Genomic DNA, 14,105 nt, shown 5'->3' on the forward strand with positions numbered 1-14,105 from the left:
GACATGAAAAAAACAAGTAAATTGATTGAAATAATGGGGAATTGAACCATAATACATAGAGTAGAAATGAAATGGAAGGAAAGCAAAAGAGGAAGAGAATTGAGCCGACAAAACGACATCACATGTTTCAGGGACTCGTTGGAACATATTGGACCGCATATACATGTACATATTCAGATGTTATTGTTCCTTGTTCTTCCCAATGTTTTTTTTTTTTATGATACACTTCGTGGTCTCGTTTGCCACCGAACAAACAATTATCCTTAATCCTCCTCAACTATTTTCATAATTATTTCCTACATCCACTAATCCAACATAAATGCTTCCTTCCTATCTTTTTACTCAACAAACAGTATGTTTGCACTAAAAATTTCTCTTGCCCGTACCTTTTAACTGTAAATTTCATGTAATTATCTTATAAGTTATTACTTTTTATTATCTTCATTCAAATATCCTCTCTCAGTTTTACTCCCCATTATTTTTGTATAATTATTCTCTTAGTAATTTCTTTTCAAAATCTAATATTATTACAACCATGGCAACTTTCATTGTTTCAACGTATTTTTCACTTCCATCACCAGTGGCGGAGCTAAGCCGCAGGCAGCTACCCGGCCCTTAAAATGAAAAATTTTTATTTGAGTTCTTTATATTTTATAAAATTTTAAATTAGTAATGGTATAATTACATTTTGATCTTCTATTATTGTAGCCCAAAAATATTTTCTAACTCTGCCACTGTCCATCACCATTACTTGTCAATGCACTTATTTTTCAATGTCTGCTCTAATCATCTTCTCTAGCATCTCTTGAGGGCACTATATTTTATTGATTTATAACTTTGAAGAAAAAAACCGTCTGCGCATCCCAAACTTAACCCATTTAATTTAATTCATCCGATGAAGAAGCTCGCTCATCGACAAACCATAATTGCAACTCAACCTCTTTTTCCTTTCGTCCAAAAAGACAACAAAAATTCAACGAATCCGTAGCTATTTGAAGACAGTGTCTCGTCATTCAAAAGCATTGCAACAAAAGCAATCTTTCTTCCATGTTTTAATTGAATTTATCAATCTCTCATGTCCCTATAATATATATGTATTGGTTTCTTGTTCCTCTCTACGCCTTCCCATACCTAATGTTTCCCCATGCATGATCACATGTTTTGTCCTACATTAATTCTCACATGGGGCGGCGTCACCCCCCCTGCCTAGCTACCCCTTATATGCGAGCCCATCTTTCTTGACCTTGTTACTCATACGGTGCGAGAGCTCCGAGGAAGGTTTGCCGATCAATACACTGACCACCGACACAATCCATTTGCTTTATACATGGCCTTTGTTGGAACACAATGACTTCCTTTTCGGTTTTGTAAAGAGAATTGAACTTCCAAATTTTGTTTCATTAGACTATAATATATGAACTATCGATTGATTTATATATTATTTTATGGGAAGAATTGCGATCGCATGCAAATTTACTTTATTTTCGTATAATTTGGGAGAAGATAATTGCATGGTCATATTCAGTTGATGATATTTTTCCTGCTTTTTTTACATTTCGTGTGTGAAAAAGGTTTGTTTGAATCATATCAAAAAAGAATGAAAGTGATATAATTTCCAAGGAGCCGACCATTTTCGACAATAATCCTCTACTGGGATCGATGTTGTCTAAATTTTTGTCCAAGTCATATTTTGTTGTTATCCATTTGAAATGTAGTTTCAAACCTTCAATCGTATTAATGGAAAAATAAATATCCATTCAACTAGGCAAGTGGGCTATTTAGGGTTTCAATTAAGTTTTTTAAAAAGTGACGAGTATAGTTATAGGTAAGTGGGGTATTTAGGTTTTCACTTGATTTATTTTTTATTTATATAACTAAAAATAACTACATAGAAATAAAAAAAAGATCAAATAATAATTTAAAATTAGGATAATGATAATATTTAATTTTTTTTGAAAGTTTCAGGTTTTCGAATCTTGATCTATATGCTCTTTTCTTTTACCCTTTTGCTCAAATGTACATATTCTCGAATCTTCATATAACTCCAACTATTTATCTTTTTCATATGAAACAACACCAGTTCTTACTCGCCAAAGCCAATCAATTGGTTTTCTTTATTATCAACCAATCATTGGCTTCTATTTATTAGTTCAAAGCGGTGAGGTTCGTGCCTTCTTATATTAGATGTCAGTTGAGAGACCTTGCCTAATACATGTTAAACCATATTTTCCTCAGGTGGAAAATCCACTTTTTTACCATTAACTTTTTTCCCTTTTTTCGTCATCGTCAATCCAACTGACTATTAATCTTGCAGCGGTGTAATAATGTAGTTTTAGATTTGAAACATTCAAATAAATTAATTATTATCATTGTTGTAAATTAAATTGTATTTGAATTATTATTTTATTTAATTTTTTTAACAATTTGAATTTTTATGTGCTCAACTTTGGGAAGGTATAATGCCTAGGTGTGATATTGGGGGGAAACCATGTAATTGGAGAACGGAAGTCAGCTGGTTGTCGAAGAAAACTACTAGGAAAAGCCTAAAGGCTAAGCTAGGAAGATGCCTGACAATGATATAGTAAATTGGCAGATAGTAATAAGGGTTGAGATTTAGGAAAAGCCTAAATGCTAAGCTACGAAGATGCCTGACAATGATTTTATTTCAAATTTCTAATAGTAATAAGGATCGAGTTTTAGGAAGACTAAAGCAAAGCGTTATACCAACCCTGCTGTATAGATCATATAGTATCCGCTTACAGGAATGTGGAGATAGGAGTTTAGGTGGCCGCTTTTGACACTTATTTTTCTATTTTTAGGTTAAATTATTTTTTGTGTTTGAATTTTATTGAGTTAGGTTTTTAATTTCACAACTATTCTCACATTAGAGTTTGAATTTATTTTATCCAAGTTAAGCTCTTAACTTGACAATTGTTTTCACATTGGAGTCTAAATTTTTTTTTAAATCAGTATTTGATATTTTCTTGAAAACCTTTGTAACACTCTTAACCCTTATCCGTGGCCAGAACAGGATTATAGAGCATTACCAAACTTTTCAGATTCGAATACAAACATTTCATAACATTTGATATACATATTAGAAACCAATCATAAATCACTCATATTGTCTTTTGTATGAGCCCTCGAGGCCCAAAATGCGCATCAGAAATAAATCGGGACTAAACCGAAAACTCGGAGAATTTTTCCCAAAATTTCAAAATTTTTCTTAGGTGCAGGGACACACGCCCATGTGGCCAGGCCGTGTGGCTCACACGGCCAAGAGACATGCCCGTGTCTTAGGTCGTGTGGGCATTCGATGTGAGGCACACAGCCGTGTCCTAGCCCGTGTCCATGCCCGTGTAACCCTCTGACTTGGGACACACAACCAAGTCACATGCCTCACTAAATGTAACACCCCTAACCCTTAACCGTCACCGAAACAGGGTTACGGAGCATTACCAAACTTTTCAGACCAATTACGAACATTTCATATCATTTAATACACATATAAAAAACCAATCACAATTCACTCACATTGTCCCTTATATGAGCCATCGAGGCCCAAAATATTCATTAGAAGCAAGTCGGGACTAAACCGAACACTCAGAGAATTTTTCTCAAAATTTCAAAATTTTACCTAGGTGCAAGGGACACACACCCGTGTCTTAGACCGTGTAACTCTTTGACTTAGATCACACAGCCAAGTCACACGCCCGTGTGCTAAATCGTGTGCAAAAAACCTGGGCATTGTGTTTCTAAATTTTAAGATGCAGGGGACACAAGACTAGAACACACGCCTATGTACACACGGCTGAGACACACGCCCGTGTCTCTACCTATGTGGACGAAATTAGGTAATTTTAAGGCCACTTTTCTCACCTTTTTTGTTATCAACCTATACACAACATTTCAATACATCAATGCATCCCAAACAAACAATTAACCTAAGCCAAAATCATGTTTTAAGCATAACATAACATCACAAATACTCAATTACTTAAATTTACCTATTTAATCCATCTCATTGGTTTATCAAAATCTACTTCTATTTATATATATACAATCATATAACATTCATAACCATATTTTTAAGTACTTCATTTCCACACCAACCCTATACATGCCATATAAACCAAAATATACGTTGCAAAAGCTACCGGATTAAGCTGGATAGTGTGACTTGATGTGTTGATCCGATCTCCAGACCTTACGTTAATCTACAAGAACATTAAACAACACAAGTAAGCTTAATGAAGCTTAGTAAGTTCAATAGGTTAAACATAAATCTTACCCTACATATTATAACAAATCATTTAAGTAAATCATTCAATGTACATTTCCTGGAAATCACAACATTAAGTTTTTATACATTAATTTCATACATCACTTACAAACCCTTGCTGAATCGGAGAACGACTTATGGATATAAGTACATCATATTCAGAAGCCCGAAGGCTGCACAGAAGCACATAAGTGCTAAACAGAAACCCGTAAGAGTTGAGCGAAAGCTCATAAGAGCTGAACAGAAACCCATAAGGGTTAAACTGAAGCTCAAAAGAGCTAAACGGAAACTCATTAGGGTTAAATAGAAACTCATATAAGTTAACAGAAGCTTGTGAGAGTTAAACGAAAAGTAAACACGAATGTTCGTAACAAATGTTAAACCTCGATTTACTTGGGTAATTTGCCGTCAATTCATCTTTTGCATTTACCATTAATTCATCCTTTAGCACGGAACGATTGTACTCAATCCTGCGTTCCACTCGTTTTGAACAATCAATTTAATTTCATAATTTAACAAAAAATTTATTTTCAACAATAAATATGAATAAATACATAATATAATTCATCAATTTAATAAATAAATATTAAATTTTAACCATATGGGTTACCTAGATTAGTTTGTAAGATTTGTAGTAGTTGAACGACTATTTTGTTAATTTCCCTTTTTCACGATTTTCTATGGGCTCTTGATCTAAAATATAAAATTATCCCTCCATTAGCATATATTTCAGTTTCAATTCACTTCACAATTAATACCCTCAATTTTAAAAATTACACATTTACCCAACTTTTACAATTTTATAATTTAGTCCTTACTAATTAATCTATCAAATGAGCTAATTTTTCTCAATTGACAATTTATCTAAGTATTCTAGGCTATCTTATAGCCCTTGATTCATAAAATTTAATAGCAAACCCTAATTCTTTAATTCTTTACAATTTAGTCCTAAAATCAATATCATCAAATTCACTTTATAAAATCATCATTCAACAAAATTAAAGCTCTAAATCCATGTTAATTCATCAAAAACATTCAGTATTCATCAATGGTAACTTTCAAAATTATCAATAAAATAAAAACTAATGATTTAGGTAGTTAGACCTAATTGTAAAAGTCTTAAAAACACAAAAATTTAAAGAAAAGAGTAAGAATTGAACTCACAAGAGCTCTCCTAGGGCTTTTTTGGCTAAAATTTGTGAAGAAATTGCTAGAAACTCTTTTATTTGTTAGTTTATTTGTTTAATTTTTACAAAATTTCCCATTGTGCCCTTATTTCACCTAATTCCGTGATTTTTCTCTACTTATGCCGCCTCGGCCATCTCTTGTGTTGCAATTTACCCTTTTAGTCCTCCCTTATTTATCACTTAAGCGATTTAATCACTATTTCTTTAATTAGCAAATTTTGCACCTTTTTCAATTTAGTCATTTTTAATTAATTAACTATCGAAACGTTAAAATTTTCTAACAAAAATTTATTAATACCTTAATGACACTCCGTAAATATTTTAAAAAATATTTATGGCTCGACTTATAAAATCGAGATCTCGATACCTCATTTTCTAAACCATTTAACCTAATAAATTCTTATAAAACACAAATTACTAATTCAAAAATTTTCATAAAATCACATTTCACTCGTCAATACTAAATAATAAAATTTACAAGCTTACTCGTCGGATTTGGTGGTCTTGAACCACTATTTCTGACACCATTAGAAATCAGGTTGTTACAACTCCCCCCTTTAGGAAATTTCATCCTCGAAATTTGTTACCTAAGAATAGGTTCAGATATTGTGATCTCACTGATTCTACTGTTTCCCAGGTAACCTACTCTGAACCATGACGTTGCCACAATACTTTAACTAACGGTACTCGTTTATTCCGTAATTCTTTAACCTCTCGAGCTAAAATTCTTATCGGCTCTTCCGACTACGTCATGTTTGGTTGCAACTCGATTTCACTATGAGGAATCACATGTGAAAGATCAAATCTGTACCATTTCAACATCGATACGTGAAACACATTATGAATCTTCTCAAGTTTAGAAAGCAAAGCTAATCTATAAGCTATCGGGCCGATTCTTTCTACAATCTTATACGGTCCGATAAATCTTGGACTTAACTTTCCTTTCCTACCGAATCGTAACGCTTTCTTCCATGGTGAGACTTTTAAGAATACTTAATCTCCAACCACAAATTCTATATCTCTTATTTTCAAATCCGCATACGATTTCTAACGGTCAGAAGCTGCTTTCAAACTATCCCGAATAATTCAAACTTTATCTTCAGTCTCTCGTATCAAGTCGACCCCTACTAGTTTGGATTCACTCAATTCAGACCAATATAATGGTGTCTTACATTTCCTCCTGTAAAGAGCTTAAAATGGTGCCATTTTTATACTAGATTGATAACTGTTGTTATATAAAAATTCAGCCAACGATAAATACCTTTCCCAGCTGCCACCAAACTCGAGTATACAACATCTCAACATATCTTCTAGAATCTGAATTACTTGTTATGATTGCCCGTCAGTCAGAGGATGAAACGTTGTGTTGTAATTTAGCTTTGTACCCAGAGCCTATTACAATTTACTCCAAAATCTCGATGTAAACCTCAGATCTCGATCTGAAATAATGGATATTGGAACCCCATATAACGTCACAATCTCTGCTATATACAATTTTGCTAGCTTCTCAAATGAAAAATCTGTTCTAACTAAGATAAAATGTGTCGACTTAGTCAATTTATCAAGAATCACCCAGATCGAATCTTTCTTTTTCGAAGTCACAGGTAATCTGGATACAATATCTATTGGTAACAGACTAACTAAATCAGTACATTTCATTCCAATCAGAACAGACTTTTCGCTAGAGAAATTAGCAGAATTATATATGTCTGAAATTGTGATGTTACACAGGGTTCCAACATTCATTATTTCATATCGAGATCCAAGATTTACATCGAGATTTTAGAGTAAATGGCAAGAGGCTCTAGGTAAAAAGCTAAATTTCAGCACAGCATTTCATCCTTAGACTAACAGGCAATCAGAACAAGTGATTCAGATTTTGGAAGATATATTGAGATGTTGTATACTCGAGTTTGGAGGTAGTTGGGAAAAGTATTTACCGTTGGCTGAATTTGCATATAACAACAGTTATCAATCAAGTATAAAGATGGCACCATTTGAAGCTCTTTATGGAAGAAAATGTAAGACACCATTGTATTGGTCTGAACTGAACAAATCGAAACTAGTACAAGTTGATTTGATCCGAGAGACTGAGGATAAAGTTCGGACTATTCGGGATAGTTTGAAAGTTGCTTCTGATCGTCAGAAATCATATACTAATTTGAAAAAAAGAGATATAGAATTTGTTATTGGTGATCGAGTATTCTTAAAAGTCTCTCCGTAGAATAAAGTATTATGGTTCAATAGGAAAGGGAAACTGAGTCCAAGATTTATTGGACCATATGAAATTATCGAAAGAATAGGCCCCGTAGCTTACAAATTAGCTTTGCCTCCTAAACTTGAGAAATTTCATAATGTGTTCCACGTATCTATGTTGAGACGGTATAGATCTGATCGTTCACACGTGATTCCACAAAGTTAGATTGAGCTACAGCCAAATATGATGTATTCGGAAGAACCGGTGAGAATTTTAGCTCGAGAGGTTAAAGAATTGAGAAATAAACGAGTATCGTTAGTAAAAGTATTGTGGCGCCGTCATGGTTCGGAGGAGGCTACCTAGGAAATAGAAAAATCAATGAAATCACAATATCCAAACCTATTTTCAGGTAACAAATTTCAAGGACGAAATTTTCTAAAGGGGGGATAGTTGTAACAACTTGATTTTCAGTGGTAACGGAAACGGTGAATCGAGGTCACCAATTTCGATGAGTAAGCTCATAAATTTTATTATTTAGTATTTACGAGTCAAATGTGGTTTTAGGAAGATTTTTTTTGAATTAGTGATTTGTGTTTTATAAAGATTTATTAGGTTAAATAGTTTAGAAAACGAGGTATTGAGACCTCAGTTCTATAAAATGAGTTGTAAACATTTTTATAAATATTTACAGTGTGTCATTAAAGTAGTATTAAAGTTCCGTTAGAAAATTTTAACGTTCTAATAGCTAATTAATTAAAAAGGACTAAATTGAAAAAGGTGCAAAACTTGCTAAAGTGATTAAATAGCATAAATGGTAAATAAGGGAGGACTAAAAGGGTAAATATGCCAAGTGTAATGGCTGAGGCAGCATGAGTGCGAAAAAAATCATGTGATTCAAGGGCAAAATGGGAAATAATTGAAATTTAATTATCAAATTGAAAAACCTAAATGTTTCTAGACATTTTATTCATCAATTTTCTGTCCAAAAACACCATTGAAGAGCTCCCAAAACTGGTTTTCACATTTCAGCTTCTTGTGAGTTTAATTCTTGCCTTTTTCTTATCATTTTTTTGTTTTTAAGACTTTTACAATTAGGTCCAACTAGCTATTTCATTAGTTTTTGATTTATTGAGAATTTTAAAAGTTACCATTGATTAATACTGGATATTTTTATGAAATAAAATGGATTTGGAGCTCTAATTTTGTTGTATGATGATTTTAATAAGTGATTTTGTTAGATATTGATTTTAGGACTAAATTGTGAAGAATTAAAGAATTAGGGTTTGGTATTAAATTTATATGTATTAAGGGCTGTAAGATAGGCTATAATATTTAGATAAATTACCAATTGAGAAAAATTAGTTCATTTGATAGACTAATTAGTAAGGGACTAAATTGCAAATGTTGTAAAATTTGGGGTAATTGTGTAATTTTAAAATTGAGGTATTAATTCTGAAGTGAATTGGAACTGATATATATGCTAATTAATGAGTAATTTTGTATTTTAGATCAAGAGTCCGTAGATACTGTGAAAAGGGAAATTAGTAGAATAGTCCTAAACTTCTACAAATTTTACAATTTAACCTGTAAGTTCGTATGGTTAAATTTTATTAATTATATTGATTTGGTGAATGATATTATGTATTTTAGTATATTGTTGAAAAATGAAATTTTGTTAAATTATAAATTTGAAGTGAATATCCAGTTTAAATAGAATGCGAGATTGAGTACAATCGTTGTGTGGCGAAAGATAGCAAAGGAAGAATTGATGACAAATTACCCAAGTAAATCGAGGTTCAAAATTTGTTGCGAACTTTCGTGATTACTTTTCGTTTAGCTCTCTCGAGCTTCTGTTTAACTCATATAAGTTTTCGTTCAACCCTAATGGGTTTCCATTAAGCTCTTTTGAGCTTCTGTTTAACCCTTTTGAGATTTTGTTCAGCTCTTATGAGTTTCCGTTCAACCCTTATGGGTTTCTGTTTAGCATTTATGTGATTCTATTCAGCTTTCAGGCTTCTGAAAACGATGTACTCATATCCGTAAGCTGTTCTCCGATTTGGTAAGACTTGATAAGTGACTTATGTAATTGAAATTGAAAGATTTATTGTTTATTATTGATATTGATTTGAAATAAGTGAGTTCATCATTTAAGTTTGTGATTGACAGGAAGATTGCATGAGTAAATTTGAAAATTTGATTTGTTATATTCGGTTCAGTAAGATTTATGTTTAACCTATTGAACTTACTAAGCTTTATTAAGCTTAATTGTGTTGTTTAATGTCCTTGTAGATAACCGTGAGGTCGGGAGATCGAATCAACACATAAAGTCACACTACCCAGCTCATCCTGGTAGTCTTTAAAACGTATTCTATGGTTTTTATGGCATGTATAGGGTTGGAATAGTTTTAAGTAAAGTTAGTTTGTGGAAATGTTTAAAAATCACATATTGTTATATATTTCCCACCAACTTATATATGTATGATTTAATCATGCTTGATATATGTTTAGAGTGGTTAAATGATGGATAGCTTATAGGCATATAGGTGAATGTGTAATATATTTTAATTGGTATAATAAATCAAATACGTGGTTTGATCAATATGGTAAATTAAAAATGCTAGGATGTCGATGGTAATAACATATGTTTAAAGCTTGATTTAGTTGTATTGAGGGATTTGTTATGGCTTATGAGAGTGTAATTTGAAGTGTTTAGGTTGGAATTTAAAAATGGGTGAGAAAAGTGGCCTTGAAATGGCCAATTTTCGTCCACACAGGCAGAGACACGGACGTGTGTCTCAGTCGTGTATGACACATGCCCAAGCACATGGGCATGTGGCCTGGCCGTGTGTCCCTTACATCCTTAAAATTTAGAAACAGAATGCTCAGGTTTTTGCACACGGTCTAGCACACGGGAGTATGGCTTGGCCGTGTGACCCTTGCACATTAATTTCATAACACACGGCCTGGCCACACAGGCGTGTGTCCCCTGCATCTAAGAAAAATTTTGAACTTTTGGGAAAATTTTTGAAATTTTGGGAAAAATTCTCTAAGTTTCCAGTTTAGTCCCAATTTATTTCTGATGCGTATTTTGGGCCTCGAGGGATCATACAAAGGACAATATTAGTGATTAATGATTGGTTTCTGATAATATATATTAAATGTTATGAAATGCTTGTATTCAAATCTGAAAAGTTTGGTAATGCTCTGTAACCCTGTTCCGACGACAGATAAGGGTTAGGAGTGTTACAACCTTAAAATTCAGACCAATTTGTTCAAGTCTTAATATAGGTACAATTGCCAAGTTCAAATATTAACTTGGACAAAAAAAAATCAAACCTTAATATAAGAACAATTATAAAGTTTAGGTCCTAACTTGAAAAAAAATAATTTAAGTCTCAATATCAAAATAATTGCTAAATTTAAGTTCAAATATTGATGTAACCATTCTATATTTTGGTTGTTGATTACTGAGTTAATTTACTTACTTATATGATGTATTCTAGTTTTTGCAGAATAAAATGCATTATTATAAAAAGTTTATAATGAAAATTAAATTATTACAATACATAAATGAATTAATGATTTAAAAATATTAGAGTTTAGATGAGAATAAATTTAGAGGTAATTTATACAGGTTGAGAATTTAAAATAAAATAAGAATCTATATTATATTTATAAAAAAAATGAGAGTCGAATATAAAATTTCAAGCGACTCTTGCAGGAATTGAACCTCTAGGCTTCTTCTGCAACTGTTTGTTTGGTTAATGGTAATCTTTAACTTATTATAAATGGATAAAATTTACATCCTAATTTCAAACAAATAACATGTTGACTTTTAAATGAAAAATTAGGAATAGCATGGATTCCCAATAGATTGGTGAACCAAGATTATTATTATTTTTTCAATGATTCAGGCCTGGTCCAATACAATTTAAGTAAGCTTACACTAGATCAGTGGCTCGCTTTCAAGCCCATTAGTTTTTTATGCAATCACAAATCTGACTCTTACTATTTATATTTTTTCAAAAATATTTGAATTGTTATTTTTTAACTGAATATTGACTATCTTTTTTTGAATTTTTATAAAATTATTTTTTATATTTTTCTAATTTTGAGTTATGTTATATATTTTTGAATATTTTTATAATTATTTAATTATTTTTGAAATTGCATATAAAACAAAATAATTCACATAAACTGGTACACAGGTTTTCACATCAGTATCATCAAAATTTTAATATTTTAATCCATACTTTAGTTAAAAACAATTTGACTATTTTTAAAAGATTAATAATTAATTTAAACTTAAAATTAATAATATTAAAATAAACAAAAAAAATTATAAATATTAAAAACTAAAATTATCATTACAACTTATGTAAAAAAAACCAACGCAAATCATATATATTACCGGCAACTGAGTAGAGACATCATCTCTGTTTCTTTATTTGTAGAGTTAAACGAATACAAGGTGTTCAATCGAGTGGTTGTTGATCAATCAAGTCAAAAAGTTCATCTCCAATCCCAAACCCAAGCATCCTAGCCATGTCACTCGTCTTCAGTCGAGGTTTTGGAATGCCTTGCTGTTTCAACCATGAGTATACTACGAACACCTTCTTCATTATGAACAATTCCAGTGCCTCTGGATTAAATACAACCCCCATTCTCATACTCATCTGCCATTAAAAAGACATCCCAACATTATTAGGCTATGAAAAGCTCTCATTTCTCAAATCTATTACTGGATGGTAGTACCTGATGGGGGACTAACATGGCTGCATAACGGGCTAATTCCCCAGCTCGCCAGTCTAACAACACAGGGAGCCATGGATACACAGCATCAAGCCTTACAAACCATAGCCTTATATCAGGAAATTCTGACAATTCTCTTGGATCATGTGGATCATCTCTGGTATAGTTTATTGTAAATCCAATTGTTTTTTCAAGATACTCTTTTGGTTCAGCTGTAAACATTAGTTCCATCAGTAATTAAACAACCTGATCCAAATAAAAGAAAAAAGAATTGGAGTAAAAATACGATGGTATTCCTGGTATTAGGAATTAGATTGATTTTTTTACTAAAGAAAAAGGACAAATTAATCTCTGTATGTTAAATCAAAAAGTAAATTAATCTTTCTCTCAAAAATTTCATCAATTTCCGCTAGTAAAAACCGGTTCCTATGACACACTATGTTGTCCGGTTATTCCCTCAGTTACACCAGTTTTTTAATAATAAAAATAGAAGAAATTTTTAACTAAAAAGACGATTTACTTTTTTTATCTACCAAATAGGAGTTAATTTACTCATTTTTTTAATTATAGGTAAAATATAATCGAACTCCAAGTACAATATCTTTTATATGATCCGTTTGTACCTGATAAAGGGGAAGTAATTCCGGTGGCACTTTGAAACGGGGACAAATCAAGCCGCCGTATAACATCATTATCAATAATCACTTCAAGTCGACCTTCACTAGGAGGCATTGGAGGCTCAGCTTGAGAGGAATCTGTAATGCAACAGTTTCATATATCAGATTAGACCCTGTTTTGCAGCTATCGTTTTACTCAAAGATTACGCTAAAACTGAGCAAAAAATCAAAACCCACCACTGAAATTATATAATCTTAACATAAGACAAGAATTTGGCAATGAAATTCAGTTACTTACCATCCTCATCACCATACAAGGAGAGGTCAAAATTTCCAGAAGGATTGAAGGAAACTGAGGGTGCAAATTGTCCTCTTTGTCGAGTGAAGTGGGAAATAGGCAAATTAGGCATTAAAGCTGAGATGGGTTTGAATGAAATCCATGGGGATGAAGAGGGATTGTTGATGTTGTGTTTGAGGGAAGGAGAAAGGGGAAGTAAAGGATTAAGGGCAGTAGCCATGGACTGTGTTATCTTTATGGTCAAAATGCAGTTATTATAGTTTTGATTGTGTTATTTTGGTTTCAGATATTTTTATCTAAGTTATTACTTATGCTAGCGGCCATATGTTTTTTTTGAAGCTCCATATCATATCCGTTGTGTGAGGTTTTTTGTAGGGTGCAGCTCAACCCTATCTATTATTTACATGTTCCCCTTCCCTGCTTAAAATATATTGGAAGGGTATATCAATATATATTTTTTTTAATATTAACAATCCACTCCTCTTATTTTTCTTTTTCAAAATATCTTCCCACCTGGCAACATAAAAGCTAGCAAATTAGCATCACAATATCAACAGAATTTTGTAGAATTAAAAAAAATCTCTATAAATAAGGAAAGTAAGTTTAATTATAAGGATGATATTGTACTTAATTTTGATTGGTATATTAATAAATATAACCTCAAATTTTACCAATTTGCTGAATTTATATATTATTTTAAATTTTATCAAATTTTTATTTTTCTACTATTTTTTAGAATCAAGATTCATTAAATATAAGTATTGAATAAAAT

The 14,105-nt window shown here is 32.0% G+C and overlaps 1 protein-coding gene across 1 annotated transcript; it reads right to left on the reverse strand.

Annotated features, from left to right (window-relative positions):
- Positions 1 to 11,964: 11,964 nt before the first annotated feature.
- Positions 11,965 to 13,665, reverse strand: LOC105769514 (protein CHLORORESPIRATORY REDUCTION 6, chloroplastic). Its single transcript, XM_012590198.2, has 4 exons — positions 13,334 to 13,665; positions 13,042 to 13,173; positions 12,422 to 12,630; positions 11,965 to 12,342 (listed from the first exon to the last, which is right to left on the reverse strand). Exons 1-4 carry the CDS (start codon positions 13,551 to 13,553, stop codon positions 12,142 to 12,144), a joined length of 762 nt encoding a protein of 253 aa, XP_012445652.1. The 5' UTR covers positions 13,554 to 13,665; the 3' UTR covers positions 11,965 to 12,141.
- Between the last annotated feature and the right edge of the window lie 440 nt (positions 13,666 to 14,105).

Source organism: Gossypium raimondii, chromosome 5 (assembly GCF_025698545.1).
Source record: "Gossypium raimondii isolate GPD5lz chromosome 5, ASM2569854v1, whole genome shotgun sequence".
NCBI classification, from domain to species: Eukaryota; Viridiplantae; Streptophyta; class Magnoliopsida; order Malvales; family Malvaceae; genus Gossypium; species Gossypium raimondii.